General features: G+C 49.4%; 1 protein-coding gene across 11 annotated transcripts in view; it reads left to right on the top strand.

Moving 5' to 3' along the window:
- LARS2 (leucyl-tRNA synthetase 2, mitochondrial) overlaps positions 1-21,626 on the top strand; it is a 283,596-nt gene that overhangs the window by 106,393 nt on the left and 155,577 nt on the right. For 4 of the 11 annotated variants that reach the window (XR_007921592.3, XM_017343755.4, XM_089305570.1 and 1 more), the window contains exons 1-3: positions 11,349-11,677; positions 18,642-18,896; positions 19,723-19,824. Coding sequence is in view for 7 of the 11 variants with exons in the window: in XM_017343755.4 (XP_017199244.3) it covers positions 18,663-18,896; positions 19,723-19,824 (336 nt within the window). In the remaining 4 variants the exon portion in view is untranslated. Of the gene's footprint in view, positions 1-11,347; positions 11,678-18,641; positions 18,897-19,722; positions 19,825-21,626 lie in introns of those variants that run through there. The other 7 variants (XM_051851689.3, XM_051851691.3, XM_089305567.1 and 4 more) reach the window with 3 other exon arrangements.

Here is a 21,626-nt window from a genome sequence, read left to right on the forward strand (position 1 = left end):
GTGTCAGGCTGAAGCCAAGAGCCGGGAGCTTCATCCAGGACTCCTACACGGGAGGCAGGATCCCAAACACTTGGGCCATCTTCCGCTGCTTTTCCCAGGTGCGTTCACAGGGAACTGGATTAGAAGTGGAGCAGCTGGGACATGAACTGCTGCTGCCAATATGGAATGCCGGTGACGAAGGTGGTGGCTTTACGCACTATGCCAGAGCACCAACCTCCTCCCATCCTTCTAATTATTGACTTCTTGGACACTGACTTCATAGAGATCTCATGAAACTTTTGGCTCACCCATGCCTGGCTTTACCCAAAGGTCAGCAAGAACCAAAGTGAAAACGAATGGTGCACCTGTCCCTGATCCTGTTTCCCAAGAAGCCAAAGTTGTAGCTCGTGGGACACTGATTGTCACCAGATTAAACACTTGCAACAAGGCCTGTTCGGACATTGCCCGGGTGAAGAGATGCTCCGAAGAAGCTGATGCCCAGTTAGGAGAACCCCAGGACAGAGATGAACAAAGCACCCTTTCATCTTTACTTTGGTGTGTGGAGGAGACAAACTGCCCACGTGGGACAGTGGCTGTTGACAGGCCTGTAGCTTTTGCTTCCCCAGATAGTAAGCCCATTTTTACCAAGCACATATGTGCAGCAAATATTATGAGAGGCAGCCTGGCTTTTGGGGTTAAGAGCCTCAGCTCTGGAGCCGGACCGTCTGAATTCAAATCCCAGTTCTAGCACTGAGCAGCTGGGTGGGCTTGAACAATCTGCTTAATCTCCCTGTGGCCCAGTTTCTTCCTCTGCGGAGTGATGGTCACGGCGCCTACTGAGAAGGAGCTTCGTTTTGAAGCTGGAATGGGTTGGCATTTACCAAGTAGCCAGCACGGTGTCTGATACATGGTAAGTGCTCAGCCAGTATTAGTTGCTAGGATTATGGGGTGTGAGGGCACATGGAAAGATAAATCAAGAAAGGAGACCTCTTGCTCTGTCTGTAACTCTGCCTCTCAAATAAATAAGTAAATCTATTAAAAAAAAATGGGGGGTAGCACACAGTTGGATGTCCAGATAAGAATGCTGGGTTTAAATGGGCTTTCCTCCCTGTCTTGTTCCTGTGTTTTGCACTCACGGGATAATCACAGAGCAGGAGTGTGGGGCTCCCGTGGGGTGGGCTCCTACAGGAAGGCGCAGGGAGCTCAGGGAGAGGCTCATGCCAGCTCTTCCTCAGGGGAGTCTCCTGCAGATCCACCCGGCCCGGAAGCAGGAGCCCTGAGGCCCCATCAATTCAAGGCCCAGTGAACTGGCAGCTGTTCACTGAGCCAGGACCGTGATTCAGGACGCTGGCTGGCTGCCACAGTGATGGAGAAACCGGCACTTACTGCAAGTCTCACGGGCTCGGCGTTGTAAAAGGTTTTGTGCAGGAGTGGCTGTACTGACTCGTGACTCTGTCCCTACGCAGTAGGCACCCTCGTTCCCACCCCTCTTACAGTTGAGAGAAATCGAGGTCACTTGTCCAAGCTGACACATCAGTGAGTGACCAAGCCTCCATTCTACCCCATCACTGCCTCTCTCCGAAGTTTGTTCAGTTGCCAGGCTGCTGACGGGACTCATTTTCTGTCCTCAAAGAGCTGATGGCCCGGTGCGTACATAACAGACCCACACTCCCCATCACTTCCTCCTCCATTGGAACAGCTCAATAACGGAGAGGGAGAGGGCTTCCTTTTCCATCTTGACACTTGGCAGCCACTTGGCAGTGTGTGTAGATCAGCTCTTTAAAGGCAATAAGAAAAAAAAAAAAACACACAGAAACAGTAACTACTGCTTACTGAGGGCTCCTTCTGCCTGGAAGTTGGCCAAGCACTTTGTATGATAACTTCATTTAATCCTCCTAATCTGCATCTTTGTGGACAGAGCGCCTGAAACTCAGGGCGGTGCAGTATTGCCCTGAGGATGAACACCTGGCAAGTGGCAGGCCTGGGCTTCCAAGCCAGCCTGGGTCCTCTCAGGGCATGAGTCTTGATGGGCAGCCTCTGGGCGACTCCCCTTTGCCTTCCACATCAGTATTTCTGATGGTTCGTGCAGATGTGTTCTCTGAACTCACCCCTAGGATTGAATGAGCAAGAGGTTCAGCTGTGGTTCCCGGGGAAGATACAGGGGTAGCTAGCTTCTTGCAAGCCTTTGGCCGTTGCATTCTTCTCAGCCGGTCACTACATGACCTTCTTTGATGGGTGTTTCTGTTTAAAGGCACGTGTTTGATACGTATTACTGAATCACTGGCCTCGAAGCTGCAGCCAGCGACACTGCGCCCATAGCTGATTGAAACTTGTCTAGCACAGGAACTTTCTCTGCAAGGCACACCTCGGCCCTCCTGCGCTTAGGAACACAAGAAGACCTCTCTACACGTGGGGACATTGGAAGCAGCAAAGGCACCAGCAAAAAGCAAAAAAAAAAAAAAAAAAAAAAAAAGGCAAAAACTGTGACACTGGATGTACTGCTAGAAAGACACCTGTTTACCCGGCCGCAGCGCGCCGGCCGCGGCGGCCATTGGAGAGTGAACCAACGGCAAAGGAAGATCTTTCTCTCTGTCTCTCTCTCTCACTGTCCACTCTGCCTGTCAAAAAAAAAAAAAAAAAAAAAAAAAAAGACACCTGTTTACAGTACAAGAGCTAAAACCGGAAGTCAGGGCATGGCCTCGTTCAGCCTCACCTGAGAATGCGCACATCAGGGAACTCAAAATTTTCACTCTCCTGTGCATATTGGCACGTGACTTTGGAAGCATAAGCATCAGTTTTGGAGTTACATGTCAATTTTTAGCAAGTCGACCAATACAGACTTTTTGAATAACAAGAATGTACAGTTCTTCCCCATTTAATAAGCCTGCATTTAAAAATGTGTGCTGACTACCTACTGTGTGCCACCCACAGTGGCGAGCAGATGACTAGGAGATGGTAAAGATGTCGCACTATTCCAGCGGTCCAGGTGGGAGGACAGGAGAACCTGAACTGGGAGGGTGGGTTATGACAGCTGTGGCATGCAGTGGGCAAAGACAAGCGAAAGACACTCAAGAGAATAGGTAACAAAACTTGGAGATGCATTCTTTTTTTTAAAATATTTCTTATTTATTTGAGAGGCAGATAGTGAGAAGGAAAGACAGAGAGAAAGGGCTTCCATCTGCTGATTCACTTCCCAAGCCACTGCAATGGCCGGAGCTGCACTGATCCGAAGTCAGGAGCCATGAGCTTCCTTCAGGTCTCTCAGGTGCAGGAGCCTGAGCACTTGGGCCATCTTCCACTGCTTTCCCAGGCCATAGCAGAGAGCTAGATCAGAAAAGGAGCAACCGGGACTTGAACCAGCACTTATATGGGATGCTGGCACAGCAGGCAGAGAGAATTAACCTAATGCACCACAGTACTGGCCCCTGGAGACGTGTTCTACATAGAGGGGGGGAGAAGGTCAAAGTCTTTGTCCATTGAGTAGGTGGATATTGCTGGTGCTTTCTGTTACATAAACAGAATACCCAAGTTGAAATGGCTTCAATAATTGAGAGGCCTCACCAGCTTCTTCTTCTTTTTTAAAGACTTATTTATTTGAAAGGCAGAGTTACAGAGAGAGAGAGAGAGAGAGAGAGAGAGAGAGAGGTCCTCCATCCGCTGGTTCACTCCCCAGATGGCCGCAATGGCTGGAGCTGCACCGATCTGAAGCCAGGAGCCAGGAGCTTCTTCCAGGTCTCTCATACAGGTGCAGGGACCCAAGGACTTGGGCCATCTTCTTCTGCTTTCCCAGGCCATAGCAGAGAGCTGGATGGGAAGAGGAGCATCCAGGACTCAAACCGGCACCCGAATGGGATGCTAGCATTGCAGGTGGTGGCTTTACCGGCTACGCCACAGCACCGGGCCCACCTGCTTCTGTGTGGGGAAACTCAAGAGGCAATCTGGGTCTCAGGAAGGACTTGATCTGGCAGATCCTTCCGTTGTACCAGGATCCAAATTTTTTTCTTTTCTTTAAGATTATTCATTTATTTATTTTTATTTTACAGAGAGAGAGATATCTTCAATTTACTGGTTCACTTCCTAAATGACCACAGTGGCCAGGGCTGGGCCAGGCTGAAGCTAGGAGCTTCATTTGGGTCTCCCACATAGGTGCAGCAGTCCAAGTACTTGGACCATCAGGATCCAGTTCTTCTCTTGGCTTCCTGCCTCCCATCTTAGAGGGCTCTTTCATTGTGGTTCTAGAATGGCTGTGACAGCTCCTAAGGGCTTTACTCCCACAGAACAGGAGAGAGTCTGGGCTGTGGGATCTCCAGCAGGGGTCCTGTGCATTCCTCTGATTGCCCTGACTGAGGTCCTTTGCTTGGCTGAATGTCTCCATGTTCTGAGGATGAAACGAGCCCACTGGTTTATCTCAGACCTCAGACCAAGGGCTGGCTTCCTGGAGGAGGGCCCTGCAGCAGCGATGAGGAGCAAGGGAGGAACAGATGTTGGGAAACGTGAGAGACGATCAGCCTGCTCTCACTGCAAGCCAACTGCTCCTCACAGCCAGGCCATTTTTATTGGAAAAACAGAAAAATCCACCGAGTAGCATGGATCTCACAGTTTGCCTTCATCCCCCCCCCCCCCCCCCAGCGGAAGACTGCAGGTTGTTCCTAGAAGGTTTGAATCGACGTCTGAAGTGTGACAGCTCAAGGAAGAATGTACCGGTTGTGCCAGTGGTGTAGACGAGAATGGTCACGAAAGCACAGATAACTAACAAGTTGAAATGATTTATTATTACTTTTGTGTTTCCAGGTCATTTCTGGTGAGTTTGCCTTATCTAGCGAGGGGAGCAGCCAGGAATAGTCTTGTTTTGATACTAAGGGAAGAGATGTTCCAGGCACCAGAGATGCCTGTGCCTGGAGATGTTTACCCCACGCTTTCGTGTGAGAGAGAGCAGGGCACGGGGCAAGAATGAGCAGGAGAAGGAACAGAGGACCCAGAAACCAGGCACCGAGACACACACGACAGTCAAGACGCCAAGGGAGTCCACAAACAGCTCACCGAACAGGCCATTCCCTTTTGAAAATGCTGCCGGCATTAATGACAATGCCTAGACCTTCACGGGTTCCCGTGAGGCCACAGGCAAGGCAAGAGGAGGCAGGAAGCAGTGGGAGGTGGCATGAGGAGCGGGAAGGGATGAGTGGAGAGGATGGTTGGGAAGATGGGAGCAGGGGAGGGGCAGGAAGGGAGGGGGAAGGATGTGGAAGGAAGAGAAGAAGTTGGAGGATCAGGTCCTATGACATGAGGGCCATCAGACCGGGTAGACTGAAGACCAAGGCTCCAGCTTGGGAGTCTCCTGTTCATTCCTGTTTCCTGATCCAGGCCTGGCTGCGGCAGCATTTGTGACGCTCTCTGAACAGGCACAAGGCAGGGGAGGCGAGTGGAGAAGGGTGGGAGATGAGCAGGGGTTCAGGCTGCGGGTCAGGGAGATGCAAGTAAACACAGCGAAGGAAAAGAACCCTGCGGGTGTGCATGCTGTAGGAGCCTGCTACAGCAGGGAAAACTCTTGATACGTCTTTGACTTTGAGAAGGGACTGAGCCTAGAGTTAAAAATGAGCACTTTTTGTTTTTTGAATCCCCAAAGTAATTACATGTCCGTTGGGGAAGTTTTCACACGATGTCTGGTGACAGAGAATACAATACGAAAGTCCACCTCGGTGAGCTCAGCGTTTTGTCAGCAGTTCTCCCCCTTAACAGAGCCTTCTTTCCTTCAATTATTCTGTTCCTTTCCTTCATGCCTGATGGCTTTGGCTTTATCATCTTATCACTCTCTAACAAGTTGATGCATTTCCGGTTCCTTTGAAAGGATCCAGCCAGGGCACCACCTTCAGTTCTGTGCCATTGCTGCCAAATGGGAGCTCTGAATTGAATCAGGAGAGACACTGCACAAACCACCTGGCTCATCCTCTTTAGCAGAGTCAAGGTCAGTCAAGGTCGTGAGTGGCAGATAGGCGTTGGGAGCGGCCCCGGGTGAGAGGAGACATCGTACCTGAATGTAAGGTGTCCCCCAGAATGCATCCTAGGCCAGATCATGGAAAGCAGCTCTCTGTGTTTCAGAGAAAAGTGATCCCCCAAACACAGCAGCTTAAAACCACAGTCACTATCTCACAGCTCCTGGAAGTGACTTGGGTGGGTGTTTCTGCCTCAGGTCTCTCACGAGGTTTCAGTCCAGCTGTCTGCGGTGGGCGGGCCACAGTTGTTGAAGAATGGACGGGATTGGAGGATTCCGCTTGCACTCACCTGGCTACCTGGCTGTTAGCAGGTGGCATCAGTTCCTCCCATATAGCCTTCTCCAAAGGGTTGCTCATTACAGGGCTTCTCTCAGCAAGTGATGCGACACACACACACACACACACACACACACACACACAAAGGGAGAGAGAGAGGGAGAGAGAGAGAGAAGCTGCAATGTCTTTTAGAAAGTGACATACTCTTCCTTGGGCTGTATTCTGTCGTCCACACCTACCAGCTGTGGCATAACGTGGGCACTGCTACACAAGAGCGTGAGCACCAGCAGGTGGGACTTGTTGGAGGCTACCTTGGAGGTGGGAGACCAGAAACAGGATTTATGGGGAACTTAAAGCGAGCATCGTATTGAAAGATAGAACTTTATAGTCAATCCCATTCAAGCAAGGCCCAGTGGACTAAGGCAAGGATGCCCCCTACCACTGGTAGGCTCCTTTAATGAGAAAGTGGCTTGTGAAGGGTATTTCTGAAGACCCATAGTTAAAGTGTTAATATACCACATCCCAAAAGGCATGAAGAAAAATGGACATTGACTTCTTTGTTTAACAAAAAGTTTTAAGATTTTTTTATGATTTTTAATATACGAAGTCATTGAATCTATATTGACTTACGGCTTATAACACTATACATTCATTTTCATTATTGAGACCCATAGGTCTCGATGTCGGAAACACAAAATCAGTTTTCATGTCACGATATCAAAGTATGGATGGGGCCTCAATCCCTGGGGAAACTCTAGGAGAGGATCTGATTTCTTTGCACAAAATTATGTTTAAAAAATGTATATATAGGAGGCCAGCGCCGTGGCTCACTAGGCTAATCCTCCGCCTTGCGGTGCCGGCACACTGGGTTCTAGTCCCGGTCGGGGCGCTGGATTCTGTCCCGGTTGCCCCTCTTCCAGGCCAGCTCTCTGCTGTGGCCAGGGAGTGCAGTGGAGGATGGCCCAAGTGCTTGGGCCCTGCACCTGCATGGGAGACCGGGATAAGTACCTGGCTCCTGCCATCGGATCAGCGCGGTGCGCCGGCCGCGGCGGCCATTGGAGAGTGAACCAATGGCAAAAGGAAGACCTTTCTCTGTCTCTCTCACTGTCCACTCTGCCTGTCAAAAATTTTGTTTAAAAAATGTATATCTAGGGCACTGTTGTGGCGTAGTAGGCTAAGCTGCCGCCTGCAATGCCCAGCATCCCGTATCACAGCATGGCTTTGGCATTGCACCTGAGAAAGCAGAAGAGGATGGCCCCGGTATCTGGGACCTGCCACACACATAGGAGACCCAGATGGAGCTCCGGGCTCCTGGCCTTGGCCTGGACCAGTCCTGCTGTTGAGGCCATTTGGGGAGTGAACCAGAGGATGGATGTTCTCTCTCCCCACCCCCACCCCCCATCCCCCGCTGCATCCAGTCATCTCTGCCACTTTTTAGATACTTTTAAAATATATAGATATATATTATATGAAAATACAATTTGCCATTTCTAAGTACATAGGTGAGTGACATTAAACATATTCACACTGTTGTGCAATCAAGCTACCACCTCCATCTTTTTCCATCTTCCCAAACCGTAACTCCTTACCCATGAAGTGTGATGGCCCTCTGGCAACTCATGTTCCACTTTCTGTTTCTACAACACTGTCCTTTGGTGATGTCTTGCATCAGTTAGCGTTAGATTCATTTATAGTGTAGCACATGCCCGATTTTCTTCCTGTCGAAGGCTGGATCCAGGACACGCACATGGCATTGTGTTGATCGATTCATCTGTTGATGGATACGTGGTTTCCTGTGCCTTTGGACTGTTGTGAATGATGCCCATATGGACGTGAATGTGCAAATAGCTTTGCTAGCCCTGCTGTCAGATCTTTTGGGTATCTACCCGGAAATGGAGTTGCTGGATCATACAGGGGAATCTGCATTCTTGCTTTTTTCATCTTCTATAGTTGCACTCCTTGCATTCCTTGGCTCATGGCCCCTTCCTTCGTCTTCTCAGCCAGCTTCGTAGCATCTTGCATCAGTGGTCTCATTGCCTCTTTTTCTGTCTCAGATTTCCCTCCAGTTCCCTCTCCTGAGGACATTTGTGATCACCTGTAAGGCCACCTGGATGATCACGGTAACCTCCCACCTTGAGACCCTTAAATCCATCATGTGTGCAACATCCTCTTTTGCACAAATAACACTCACGGAAGCCAGGGAATAGGAGCTGGTACCTTTGCAGGCCATTATTCAGCCCTACACAAGCTAATTGAAAAAAAAATGAAAGGGATACAGGACCCAGTAGGAAGAGATGGCTCCTACAAACCCATTGTCCCTAGAGAGCATCAGGGGACATAGTTTAGAACATGTTTTCCTAGATTTCTTTCATGCATATACTAACAAATGTACTTCTTTTATTCCCTTTTCTTGGAAAAAAATGGGCTAACATTCGACAGAGGCGAGACTTGTCTCTCATTGAATAATGTATCTAAAGAGCAGTAAGCTCTTTAAGAGTGAAAGGGATTTACTTTCATGCGACTGTCTTCTTTGATGTAAAAATAGCAACTTTTCAGTACAGCAAGTGACTTTTAGAAAAGTTCTATTTGAAATAATCTTTTAGAAATGTCAACGCTAACTTTAATTCGTAAGAGAAAAGAGATTTTGAACTGAAATAAAGGTAGAGGCTGTGTTTTGGCTAAATCAGAGAAGCAGAAACTCTAGTTGTACAGATGGGTACTTCAAAAAGTTTATGGAAACATGGATCAAAAGATGTTTATTTTGGGGCAAAAAACTTTAAAATCCATGCACATGGTTTTAATAATATATACATTTCCATGAACTTTTTAAAGTACCCATGTTTGGACACAATGTAACACCCCTGAATGTTAAACTGTATTAAATGTGACAGATTGATAAGCCGGTCCATGCTGCCATGGTTAAGTTGAAATTAAGTATCCCATGGTGGAGGTGGAGCCATCAGGAGACCTGGGCTGGAATCCTGCCTTTGCTGTCAACTAGATGTGTGGCCTGAGGCAAGCCGTGTCCAGTCCTGGGCCTCAGTGACTGTGTATGTGTGTGTGTGTGTGTGTGCACCCGCGCGCGCGCTTGGAGCCCAGCACATGGCAAAGACGTCATGTCCGTCTCCAGTCCTGGTGGCCCCCAAGTGGGCCCTCCTGTTTCCGTGCCCGTGACCTCATTTTTGAAGTCAGAGGATTGGACTGGCAGCTCTAGGTTCCTGTGATCTATCTGCTATTTGGAAGGGACACCTTTCTGACAGGCCTGAGACCCAGGTCTGGATGCCAAGCCTTTCACTGACTTGCCCCAGGAGCTCCATTAGGCCTCATTTTAATCACCTGTAAAATAAGCAGGCTAGACGTGATGGTTCGTCAAGATATCTTCTAAGGCTCACATTCTAGGGCCGTATCAGACTTTTTCTTTAAGGTTTATTATTATTATTATACAGAAGGCAGAGTCACAAGAGAAAGGAGAGACAGAGATCTTCCATCCATTGGTTCAATCTGCAAATGGTTGCAATAGACAGGGCAGGGCCAGACCAAAGCCAGGATCCAGGAGCTTCTTCTGGGTCTCCCATGTTGGTGGCAGGGTTCCAAGCACCTGGGCCATCTTCCGCTGCTTTCCCAGGCACATCAGCAGGGATCTAGATCAGAGTGGGCAGCCGGGACTCCAACCAGTACCCACTGTGCCATAACTCTGGCCCCAAGTCAGTATCAAACTTGAACGTTTCTGATCTCACTGGAGTGCTCGCTTCGGCAGCACATATATACTGATCTCACTGGAGGCGCCTGTCAAAATGCAGAGTCCGATGCAGGAGGATGGGGGTGGGGCCTAGGTTTCTCATTTGTAGCAAGTTTTCTAGGTGTGATTCACCTGATCTTGAGACCACACTTTGAATTACAAAGTATTTGGATTTCCAACTGTCAGGAAACTTTGTTAGACTTGGAAATGGGCAGAAAGGATTTTCCGGGGTCCCTTGGGGGGGAGTGTTGGACATGGGATGATCTGATTCTATAGGTATGTGCACCTCTGCTTGCTTTAACTAGCTGTTTTTCAGCTGTGGACAGAAGCTAAGGTGTAGGGTATTGGCGGTAATGGGCAGATTTTGTTTGGCAAATGTGCACTTGATTTCAGCCCTATAGACAAAGATGCCTCCCAAACATTCCTTTTTCTTATCCTATATCAACCAATCTTCTACAATTAGAAATTCACTTCACTATTCTTGATTGCCTGCATATGTGTGATTTAAAAAAATTTTTTTTTAAAGATTTTATTTATTTGAGAGGTAGAGTTACAGAGAGAGGTCTTCCATCTGCCGGTTCACTCCCCAAATGGCCACAACAGCAGGAGCGAGGAGCTTCTTCTGGGTCTCCCATGCGGTGCAGGGGCCCAAGCACTTGAGCCATCTTCTACTGCTGTCCCAGGCCCATAGCAGAGAGCTGGATGGGAAGAGGAGCAGCTGGGACACGAACTGGCACCCATCTGGGGATGCCCAGCCACAGGCAGACAGGCTTAGCCTACTACACCACAGCAACGGCCCATATTTAAATTCTCTAAGAAGGTTTTACCTTTCTTAAAGGTATACTCTGACACCAGTGGCCCTTTGCGACTCATTGATTCATTTATTACCAGCACGGGAACCTTGGGTGTTGGGAAGAGGCAGCGGGGAGGTTGGGACACACAAACCCCTCCAGCAAGTGGCTGCTCAGGCACTCCCTGGTGAGAAAAGCACTTTCCTCCCACCTGATCTTGGCCAGGTCGTTCCCCTCCCAAGAGCAGAAGGCCAAGTGGCTCCTGAGGAGTCAGGTCAGGAAACCTGCCCGCAGCACCACCCAGCGCTACTCTTCCACCTGCTGGCTGGGTCAGCCTGCGGCCACGAAACCCACGGCTCTCCCGTAGCTGCCAGTTATAACCCTTTAAATCCCGGCGCGCCAGAGACCCGGGTCGCAGGGCGAGGCTCTGGGCTTGAGTCGGTTAAGGGCCGCCGCAGCAGCGCGGCTTCTCCCGCCCCACCGGCTCCCGGGAGTCTAAACCCCCAGCAGCTTTCCCTCCCGCCCTGGCTCCGCCCCCGCCTGTCTGTGTCTGCGGCGGCCGCGACCAATAAAGTTGTTGTTCTGCCAACATGGCGGCGCCCATGGTGCCTGCCCCGGCCGTGTTCACCTAAAGGTGGGAAATGAGGCTTGGAGGAGCCGCGGGTGAGAGCCTCTGAGCGGATAAAGCCCTGGTCGGGGCTCGACGGGACGAGAGACGAGGCGTGATCTTCCCTCCCCCGGATCTGGAGGCAGGAAGGGAAGATACGGGCCGGGTTACGGGGTCCTGGATTCTGGCGTTTCCAAGCGGCATAGTCTCCGAGTTCCAGGTCTTCCGCCTCCGAGCCACGGACCCTGCTGCGAGTTCTGGACCCTTCCCCAGAAAAATGCACAAGTACACATAGGTTTGTATTAAAATCCCCTTCCTGCTGCCCCTGCCCGAGTTCACGGCTGGGGGGTGGGATCCGCTCCCTGGGCTGGGGGTCTTGGACCCGGTGAAAAGTCGTCCGTGCCTTTCTGGGGCGCACAGATATTCGCTGCAGCAGTCCTCTGAGCCCAGTCCTTTCGCGAGAGAGCACGCGTGAGATGAGATTCCAGACAGCAAAGAAGTGGCCCGAGCTCACACCGGGAGTGGTTTCTTTAAAATGAATTTTCTCAGGTACACTATTGCACTTCCTTGTAGGCACACAGAAATGCCCTCTTGTGCTTCTCCCATGTGTTCGCTTCTTTTCTAAAGAGGTTGTTTATTTATTTTACTAATTTATAATTTGGAGAGCCACTTGCATTTTAAAAAAGTGATTTATTTGAAAGGCAGAGTTAGAGAGAGGGAGAGACACAGAGAGAGAGCTTCCGCGCGCTGTTGGGGATGGGCCTGGGTCAGGCCCAAGCCAGGAACTCCAGCTGGGTCTGCCTTGTAGGTGCAGGGGCCCAAGCACTTGGGGCATCTTCTGCTTTCCCAGGTGCATTAGCAGGGGCCAGTTGGGACTTGAACCAGTGCTCATATGGGATGCTGGTGCCACAACACTAGGCCCACCTTGTGTTCTGTTTTTCACCTGTCACCTACTTTTCTTCTGTCCCCATATGATGATCATTTTGGGTCGTGTTCTTAGGGCACTTCTCAAACCTCAGCCTTTTTTCTTTGTTTGTTTCATTTTTTGCTAAGAGAGCGAGAGAAATAGGTAGAGGTAGGTGTCTTCCATCTGCTGGTTCACTGCCCAAATGGTCATGTTGGCAAAGGTTGGGCCAGGGCAAATCTAGGAGTGTGGAACGCCATCTGAGTTTCCCATGTGGGTGGCAGGAATCCAATCACTTGGACCATCCTGTATACTTCCCAGGCACGTTAGCAGGGAGCCAGATCAGAAGCAGAGCAGCTGGGACTTGAACCTGTACTCATATGGAATGCCTGCATCACAGATGGTGTCTTAACCAGCTGTGCCCCTTTATATTCTTGTTTTTTTTTTTTTTCTTTTCTTTTTTTCTTTTTTTTGACAGGCAGAGCTAGACAGTGAGAGAGAGACACAGAGAGAAAGGTCTTCCTTCCGTTGGTTCACCCCCAAATGGCCACTACAGCCGGCTCACTGTGCTGATGTGAAGCCAGGAGCCAGGGGCTTCTCCTGGTCTTCCAAGCGGGTGCAGGGCCCAAGCACTTGGGCCATCCTCCACTGCCTTTCCGGGACACAGCAGAGAGCTGGACTGGAAGAGGAGCAACTGGGACAGAACCAGCGCCCCAACCAGGACTAGAACCTGGAGTGCCGGCGCCGCAGGTGGAGGATTAGCCTAGTGAGCCATGGCGCTGGCCTATATTCTTGTGTTAACAGATCTGTTTAGAGTGTAGGCTTTCAAGCGCCATTGCTTGAGTTCAAATGATTGTTATCACCACTTTGACAATTACCCAATGTCTCTAAGCCTTGGCTTTCTTCATTTTTATTTTATTATCATTATTTTAAGAAATGTTGATTTGTTTATTGAAAGGCAGAGTTACAGAGAGAGAGGGAGAGGCAGAGAGAGAGAGAGTAACAGATCTTCAGTCTGCTGGCTCACTAACCAGATGGTGGCAATGGCCAGGGCTGGGCCAGGAGCTTCATCTGGGTCTCCCACATGGGTGCAGGGGCTCAAGGACTTGGGCCATCTTTTACTGCTTTCCCAGGCCTTTGACAGGGAGCTGAGTCGAAAGCATAACAACCAGGACTTTGAACTGGTACCTGTACAGGATGCCAGTGCTGCAGGAGGTACCTTAACCTGCTGCGATACAGTGCCAGCCCCAATGTTTGTTACTATTTTTTTGAAGATTTATTTTATTTTTTTAAACTAAACTTAACTTTTTTTTAAAGATTTATTTATTTGAAAGGCAGAGTTACAGAGAGGCAGAGGCAGCAAGAGACAGAGAGAGAGAGGTTTTCCATCCACTGGTTCACTCTCCAAATGGCCACAACGGCAGGAGCTGAATTCAGTAAGGTGTCCGGCGCGCAACAAATCTTCCCAGGCAGACGAATCAATTAATTCACAGGCTTTTATTGGGGTTCTGCTCCCGGGCGAGGTTCCCCGGTCCCAACAGAGCAACAGAGCAGGGGCCGGGGAAGTCGCACGTTAGAGATTGGGAGAGCTCCTTTTATAGATTCAGGGCATGGGAGTTAAAGGTTGAGGCGGGTCTGATCCTTATTGGTTGACCTTTAGGCACCCGCAGGGACCTTGACAAGGACTTTCTTCTCTCCATTCCCGGAAGTGTGGGCCTTCCCTCCCTGCGGATCCCAAAGCTACCATGAACCAATCCAAAGCCAGGAGTTTCTTCCAGTTCCCCCACTTGGTTGCAAGGGCCCAAGGACTTGGGCCATCTTCCACTGCTTTTCTAGGCTACAGCAGAGAGCTGGATGGGAAGTGGAGCAGCCAGGACTCAAACTGGCACCCATGTGGGATTCTGGCACTACAGGTAGTGGCTTTACCTGCTACGCCACAGCACCAATCCTTTTATTTATTTTGAAAGAGTTAGAGAGGGAGGGAGAGTCGGGGGTGGGGATCTTCCCTCCACAGGTTCGTTCCCCAGATGACTGCAACAGCCAGTGCTGAACCAGGCCGAAGCCAGGAGCTTCATCCAGGTCTCCCACATGGGTGACAGGGCCCAAGCACTTGGGCCATCTGGTTTTCCCAGGCCATTAGCTTGGAGCTGAATTGGAAGTGGGGTAGTGGGGACAGGAACTGGTGCCCATATGGGATTCCGGTGGCACAGGCAGTGGCTTTATCTGCTGTGCCACAGTGTTGGTCCTAAAACCTCAGCCTTTAAACCCTAAGTGACACTGAGGTCAGGGCTAACTCTAGTGAGGGGTGGAGTAGTGGAGATTGTTGTTCTGGGTGAAAGTAGAAAGACAGCATCGAAGGGAATAACTGGGTGAACCAGGGCCAGGAAAGAAAAGGGCCAAGTTGATCATAAATGTAAGCGATGAGCCACCTGTCACTTTCGTCATAGCCTTGTATCAACTCTGCTCTGATAAATTGGTTGCTTCCTGATGTCAGGAGGAGGCAGTGCCCATCAGGGCTTCAGTGGAGGGGACTTGGAGTGGCCTAGCGCAGGCCCTGAGAAGTACTCAGGAAGGAGGGATTGGGGTAGGCATTGTGGCACAGCCAGTTACGCTGCCACCTGGGATGCCTGCCGCAACATCAGAGTGCCAGTTAGCGTCTTGGCAACTCTGTTTCTAATACAGCTTCTTGCAAATGTGCCTGTGAGGGCAGCAGATGACAGCCCAAGTGCTTGGGTCCATTCCACCCACATGGGAGACCCATGTGGGCTCCTAGCTTTGGCCTTTCCCAGCCCTGGCAGTTTCGGGCATTTTGGGGAGTCAACTGGTGGATGGAGGATCGCTCGCTCTCTCTTTTTCTCTGTGTCATTCTACCTTTCAGATAAGTAAGTATATAAATAATTTTTTTTTTTTTTTTTTTTTTTTTTTTTTTTTTTTTACAGGCAGAGTGGACAGTGAGAGAGAGACAGAGAGAAAGGTCTTCCTTTTGCCGTTGGTTCACCCTCCAATGGCCGCCGCGGCCGGCGGGCTGCAGCCAGCGCACCGCGCCTATCCGAAGGCAGGAGCCAGGAGCCAGGTGCTTTTCCTGGTCTCCCATGGGATTCAGGGCCCAAGCACTTGGGCCATCCTCCACTGCCTTCCCGGGCCATAGCAGAGAGCTGGCCTGGAAGAGGGGCAACCAGGACAGAATCCAGCGCCCCGACTGGGACTAGAACCCAGTGTGCCGGCGCCACAAGGCGGAGGATTAGCCTAGTGAGCCACGGCGCCGGCTATAAATAAATCTTAAAAAGACAAACAAGCAAGGAATAGGCCCGAGCCTTAGGAATCATAGCCGCAAGTGCAGACTGTATGTTGATTCCTGTCAGTCGGAACCTCAGGGTAGGCTTGGAAACCCCTAACCCAGAAGGTGTGAGCCTTTCTTTTTTTTTTTTTTTAATTTTTAAAAAGACTTGAATTTATTTGACAGGCAGAGTGACAGATGGAGAGACGGAGGTCTTATATCCTCTGGTTCACTCCCTCAGTGGCTGCAACAGCTGGGGCTGGGCCAGATCTAAGCCAGGAGCCTGGAACTCCATCTGGGGCGGCTCAATCCGCTGAACCACCATGCTGGCCCGTGAACTTTTCCTAAAACATCTGGTGCAGTCCTATCAGCTCGCTCCCCAGAGCAGGAGACCCATTTGCTAGGGTGTATGAAAATTCATATTTCTTTTAAGCACGTTTTTGCCAATCTGATAACCAAAATATTTCATTAGTGCCTTGATTTGCATTCCTTTCATTGGTTGGAGAGTTCATCTTTCCTATTTTCCTTTGCCCATTTTTAAAATTAGGTTTTAATGTTTATCTTAAATGTGAACTTCTCTTCGTAGGGTAGGATAGGGTTTTTTTCATTGCAGTTTTGGCAAAGCTTCTCTCTCAGCTGTTTACTTTCTGATTTTCATGTTTTGAATATGCAGGTTTTTTACATTTTTAGCATCAGATGTGTTACTACTTTCCTTTGTGAATTTTTCCATTGTTTGAGTGTTCAGGACGGAGCATTCTGTCCGTTGTAAAGATTTATTAATGACACATCTGTGTTTCATCTTCTTTTATAACACCTTTTAAAAAATGCTCTTTATGTGGCATTGACCCTGATTTATTATTTGAGGCAGGGCTGTATTTGGAATTTTTTTCTTATTAATTGAGCATGCCATCATTTTCTACTCTGTTTGTGGTTTTTTCTTTAAGAACTTTATGTTACTTCAAGTACTCCTATCTGTTTAAGGATTCTCTCGTCCATGAGAATATGCAAAGGAGAGATTTTAGTGAGTAAGGTATTATGTAAACACCTTTAGAAAGCTTGTTTGATTGTGTAGACAGGGTTATTGTGTGTTACCTGTGATCTGATGTACAACGTGAAAGCAAGTTACAGAGACGGGGTTAGATTCTGCATGGAGGAATGACCCCCCTTCGTATTGCTCACGTTGGGGGTGCACCTGCATTCTGGTGTTCCTTCATCAAGAACTAACGAGCGTTGAACCCAGCAGTTCAGGCCAGTTGGTCTTTTTCAGGACACTGTCCTTACTTGTGCTTAGGGAATGCTGCCTGGAAGAGGAATGTCAACCATGCACAGGTTTGTCTCTGCTAAACAGGGCCTGTTTGTTGGCTTGGAAAGGTATGGAAATGCTGACTTAGCGGGAGGACCATAAGATCCATGGCTTCCATGATAGAGCTAATCTAAACCCTAAAGTAAGTGTGGTTTACAGAGTAATGCATGTAGATTGGTCCTATAGAATTGCTAATTTTCAACCAATGCCGTGGGTGCACCCTAATACTCAGATCTATACACTAAAATAGCCAAGTCAACAGGGATGGAATTCTCGTGTTTTGTTTTTTTTTTCTCAGTCTTTCTGTGATTCCACCCTTAAATAAGCAAGAAGTGTTAAATGCAGTAAGAATTGGAGTGACAGACCAACTTGTAAAATGCCAATGCCATGAAGCTATTTTATGTGAGTGTGAAACCCACTTTTCTAAGCCTGTAATAGCGTTCCTGGCAAGTTTGTGATCCAGCACCTCTGTGAAACAGGCCAAAACTGAAATATGTAAAGGATTTTGAGGGGCTGGCAACCGTGGCATAGTGGGTAAAGCCGCCGCCTGCAGTGCCAGCATCCCATATAGGCGCCACTTCCGATCCAGCTCTCTGCTATGGCCTGGGAAGGCAATGAAAGATGGCCCAAGTGCTCAGGCCCCTGCACCCACGTGGGAGACCCAGGAGAAGCTCTTGGCTCCTGGCTTCGGATTGGCTCAGCTCTGGCCATTGTGGCTACCTGGAGAGTGAACCAGTGGATGGAAGACCCCTATCTCTCTGTCTCTGTCTCTTTGTAACTCTGCTTTTCAAATAAATAAATAAATCTTTTTTTTTTTTTTTAAAAAAGGATTTTGAAAGCATCAAAGAATTAATACCAGTTTAGAATGCCAAGGTTCTTTATTTCTTGGTTTTGAAAGATCTGTTTTTTCATCTGTTTTTTTTTTTACTGTAGTGCATCTAGAATAGACATAGGAAGAAAGCAGAAAGTTTCAGGTATTTGGCCTAAAACCTTGAGTAGCTGATAAGACCTCACCTCCACAAAACATGAAACTTCTTCACGGAGGTCATTCCCAGAAGTCACCTATGAGGACACCTGTGGAACTTTAAGGCTGAATTGTGGATTGCAGCCGCATGTCCTGGAGGACTGTTCTAGAAGCTCACAGCTCTCACCGCAACTGCACATATGTTCTGTATCCCCTGTCTCCTGCCTGCTTCCCCGGAAGTGTGTAATAGCCATGCAGGAAGGACTTGGCTTCTGTTCACTGCTGGGTCCTGGAGCCGCGTGCAGCTCTAGCGGCACTCCGTACATACTTGGTGAAAGTACGAGGCTGTATGTGCGTAAACGGATAGGCCCACCCCGTTAGGTCTCTTTAACTCAATGTAAAACATGCTAATAATATCTGAGAGGCGCTGGTCCTCTTGGGAGGTCTGGGGCCAAGTCAAGATGTGCTTGGAGTTGCAAGGACTGGAGAGACAGGACAGGAAGCCTGCTGCGTGGACCTTGGCCTTCCTAAAGAGGAGGGCAGGGGCAGCTCTGTTTCCAGCCATGTGACTTGAGAGGTTGTTAGGAGCTGGCCCAGCCATGAGGTTTGTATCCTTGGTGTTTGGGGGCACAGACTGCCTTTTCCACGCAAAAGTTTGTGTGTAGCTCAATTTAACTTCTACAGTACTCTTTCAAGGGCGAGAAATAATGAAAAGAAGAAGAAAGTGCATGGATGGGCAGGCACCCCTGGGCTGTGTGGATTGGAGGGTCCGGCCCGGGCACTCAGAAGTCTGCCTTCTGTCCTCTTCCAGGGCCTTCGCACCTCCTGAGGCATGGCGTGTGCGTGGTGGAGAGTGGGCTTTGGCGCCTGTCTCCTGAAAAGGCAGCTGAGCCGTGGGCCCAGTGTCATCGGATGGGAAAAGGGGGTAATTCTAGGACTCAGCAGAAGTATCTACAGCGCCACGGGAAAGTGGACCAAGGAGTACACACTGCAGACAAGAAAGGATGTTGAGAAATGGTGGCATCGGCGGATACGGGAACAGCCGTCCAGTCTTTCAGAAACGGACGTGAGTATCCTGAGACGTTGCAAGAGGGAGGCGGAGGGGGGCGAAGGGCTCGGACTCCGGGGTCAGGCTGCCTGGGGTCAGCGACAGTCCAGACAGAGACCTCTTCAGTGACAGGCCTCATGTTGAGGGTGCTCCAAGACGTTTGGATGATTGAATTAAAAGATGCATTTTGGTGCTAGAACATTGAAAATCCAGGCGTGAGGGAAGGGGTCTTCAAAAAGTTCGTGGAGAATGTGTGTATATGTTGGTACCCAAATAAACTTAGCATGTAATTCCATCTTCCTCTGACATTCTGAAGCACTGGCATGCGTGGTGGCGGCCCTAGCACGGAGCACTCCTCACGTGTCTGTGCTGATGCTAGCGTGAACAGACCTGCTGTGCTGCCAGCTGTATAAAGTGTAGCACATACAGGGCCAGCGTTGTGTGTGGCGGGTAAAGCTGCCGTCTGTGATGCCAGCATCCCATATGGGCACCGATTCAAGGCCCAGCTGCTCCACTTTTGATCTAACTCCCTGCTAATGCACCTGGGAAAGCAGAGGAGGGTGGCCCAAATACTTGGGCCCTGCACCCACGTGGGAACCCTGGAGGAAGCTTCTGGCTTCTGGTCTCAGCCTGGCCCAGCCCCGGCTGTTGCAGCCATTTGAGGAGTGAACCAGCAGATAGAGGATCTCTCTGGCACTCTCTCCCTCTATAACTCTGCCTTTCAAATAAATAAATCTTTATAGAATATACAATTATAATACTTGATAATAAATGTTACTGGCTTATGTATTTACTATTTATCGTTGCTTCAGAAGGCACTTCTACTGATTGTTTTTTTTTTAAGTTGACAGTGAAGTGGCCTCCAGCAGATCCTTCAGGAGGTGTCATGGGAGAGGTTGTCATGGGAGATGACCCTGAAAACCTGTCAGGAGAACAGGATGTGCAGGTAGAAGACCCTGTGCAGGCCAGGCCAAGTGTGTGTTTGTGTCTTAGTTTTTAATATTTATTTATCTATTTGAAAGGAAGAGTTATAGAGAGGCAGAGGCAAAGAGCAAGAAGTCTTCTGTTCTCTGGTTCACTCCCCAGAAGGCCACAATGGTCAGGGCTAAAGCCAAGAGTCAGGAGCCAGGAGCTTCTTCTGGGTCTCCCATGCAGGTGCAGGGGCCCAAGGACTTGGGCCATCTTGTGCTACTTTCCCAGGCCATAGCAGAGAGCTGGATCGGAAGAGGAACAGCCGGGTCTTGAACTGGTGCCCACATTGACTGCTGGCACTGCAGGTGGTGGCTTTACCTGCTACACCACAGCTCCGCCCCCCCCCCTACCTTTTTTTTTTTTAAGATTTATTTTATTTATTTGAAAGGCAGAGTTAGAGAGAGATACAGGGAGAGATAGAAAGAGAAAGAGATACCCAAATGGGTACAACAGCTAGGGCTGGACCAGACTGAAACTAGGAGCCTAGAACTCCATCCAGGCCTCTCATGGGGGTGGCAGGGGCCTAAGCACTTGGGCCATCTTCTGCTTTCCCAGGCACATTAGCAGGGAGATGGATTGGAAATGGAGCATCTGGGTCTCTGACTGGCGCTCATGTGGGATGCCAGTATTGCAGTGGCTTAACCTGCTGCACCACAACTTAGGTCCCTGTGTGTTACTTTTTTTAAAAAAATTTTTAAGGTTTATTTATTTATTTAAAAGGCAGAGAGTTATAGAGATGCAGAGGCAGAGGGAGAGAGGGAGGGAGGGGGAGAGAGAGAGAGAGAGAGCGAGTGAGAGGGGTCTTCCATCTGCTAGTTCGCTCCCCAAATGGCCACAGCGGCTGAAGCTGGGCTGATCCAAAGCCAGGAGCCAGGAGCTTCTTCTAGGTTTCTATCTGCCACTGCTTTCCCAGGCCATTAGCAGAGCTGGATTGGAAGTGGAGCAGCCGGGACTCGAACTGGCGCCCATATGGGATGCCTGCGTCAGCCCCTGTGTGTTACTTTTTTTTTTTTTTTTTTGATAGGTAGAGTTATAGACAGAGAGACAGAGAGAAAGGTCTTCCTTCCATTGGATCACTCCCCTAATGGTCGCTACGGCTGGAGCTGTGCCGTTCCGACAGGCGCTTCCTCCAGGTCTCCCATGCGGGTGCAGGGGCCCAAGCACTTGGGCCATCCTCCACTGCCTCCCGGGCCACAGCAGAGAGCTGGACTGGAAGAGGACCAGCTGGGACTAGAACCTGGCACCCATATGGGATGGTGGCACCGAAGGCAGAGGATTAACCAAGTGAGCCACAGCACCAGCCCCTGTATGTTACTTTTTAACACAGAAAGTTTGAAAAAAAAAAAAAAAAAAAGCTTATTGAATAAGGATATAAAAATATTTTTGTGCAACTATATAATTGCGTTTTAAGCTAAGCACTAAAAGAGTCAGAAACTTTAAAACAATTAAAAATAATTTATGTTACTGGAGGAAAACAGATTTTAAGAAGTGTGGTGCAGTCCAAGCGTGCCGTGTTTCTACCGTGTACCATAGTGTGCGGTAAGGTGCTGCCTGGGCCCTCGCCCTTACTCACCGCTCACGCACGGGCGCTCCCAGAGCAGCTCCCCATCCTGTGAGCTCCGCTCCAGGTAGGTGTCCTACAGAGGCGCGGCGCCTTCGCCCTTTCGTCCTGGATTGTTACTGTGCCTTTTCCGTGTTTAGCGATGCTTCGGTGCACGAGTGGATGCCACGGTGTTACAGTTGCTGCCGTGCTCAGTATAGCAGCGTCCTGGACAG

The sequence above is a fragment of the Oryctolagus cuniculus genome, chromosome 10, assembly GCF_051225735.1.
Source record: "Oryctolagus cuniculus isolate XC-2025 breed Fujian yellow rabbit chromosome 10, ASM5122573v1, whole genome shotgun sequence".
Lineage (NCBI taxonomy): Eukaryota > Metazoa > Chordata > Mammalia > Lagomorpha > Leporidae > Oryctolagus > Oryctolagus cuniculus.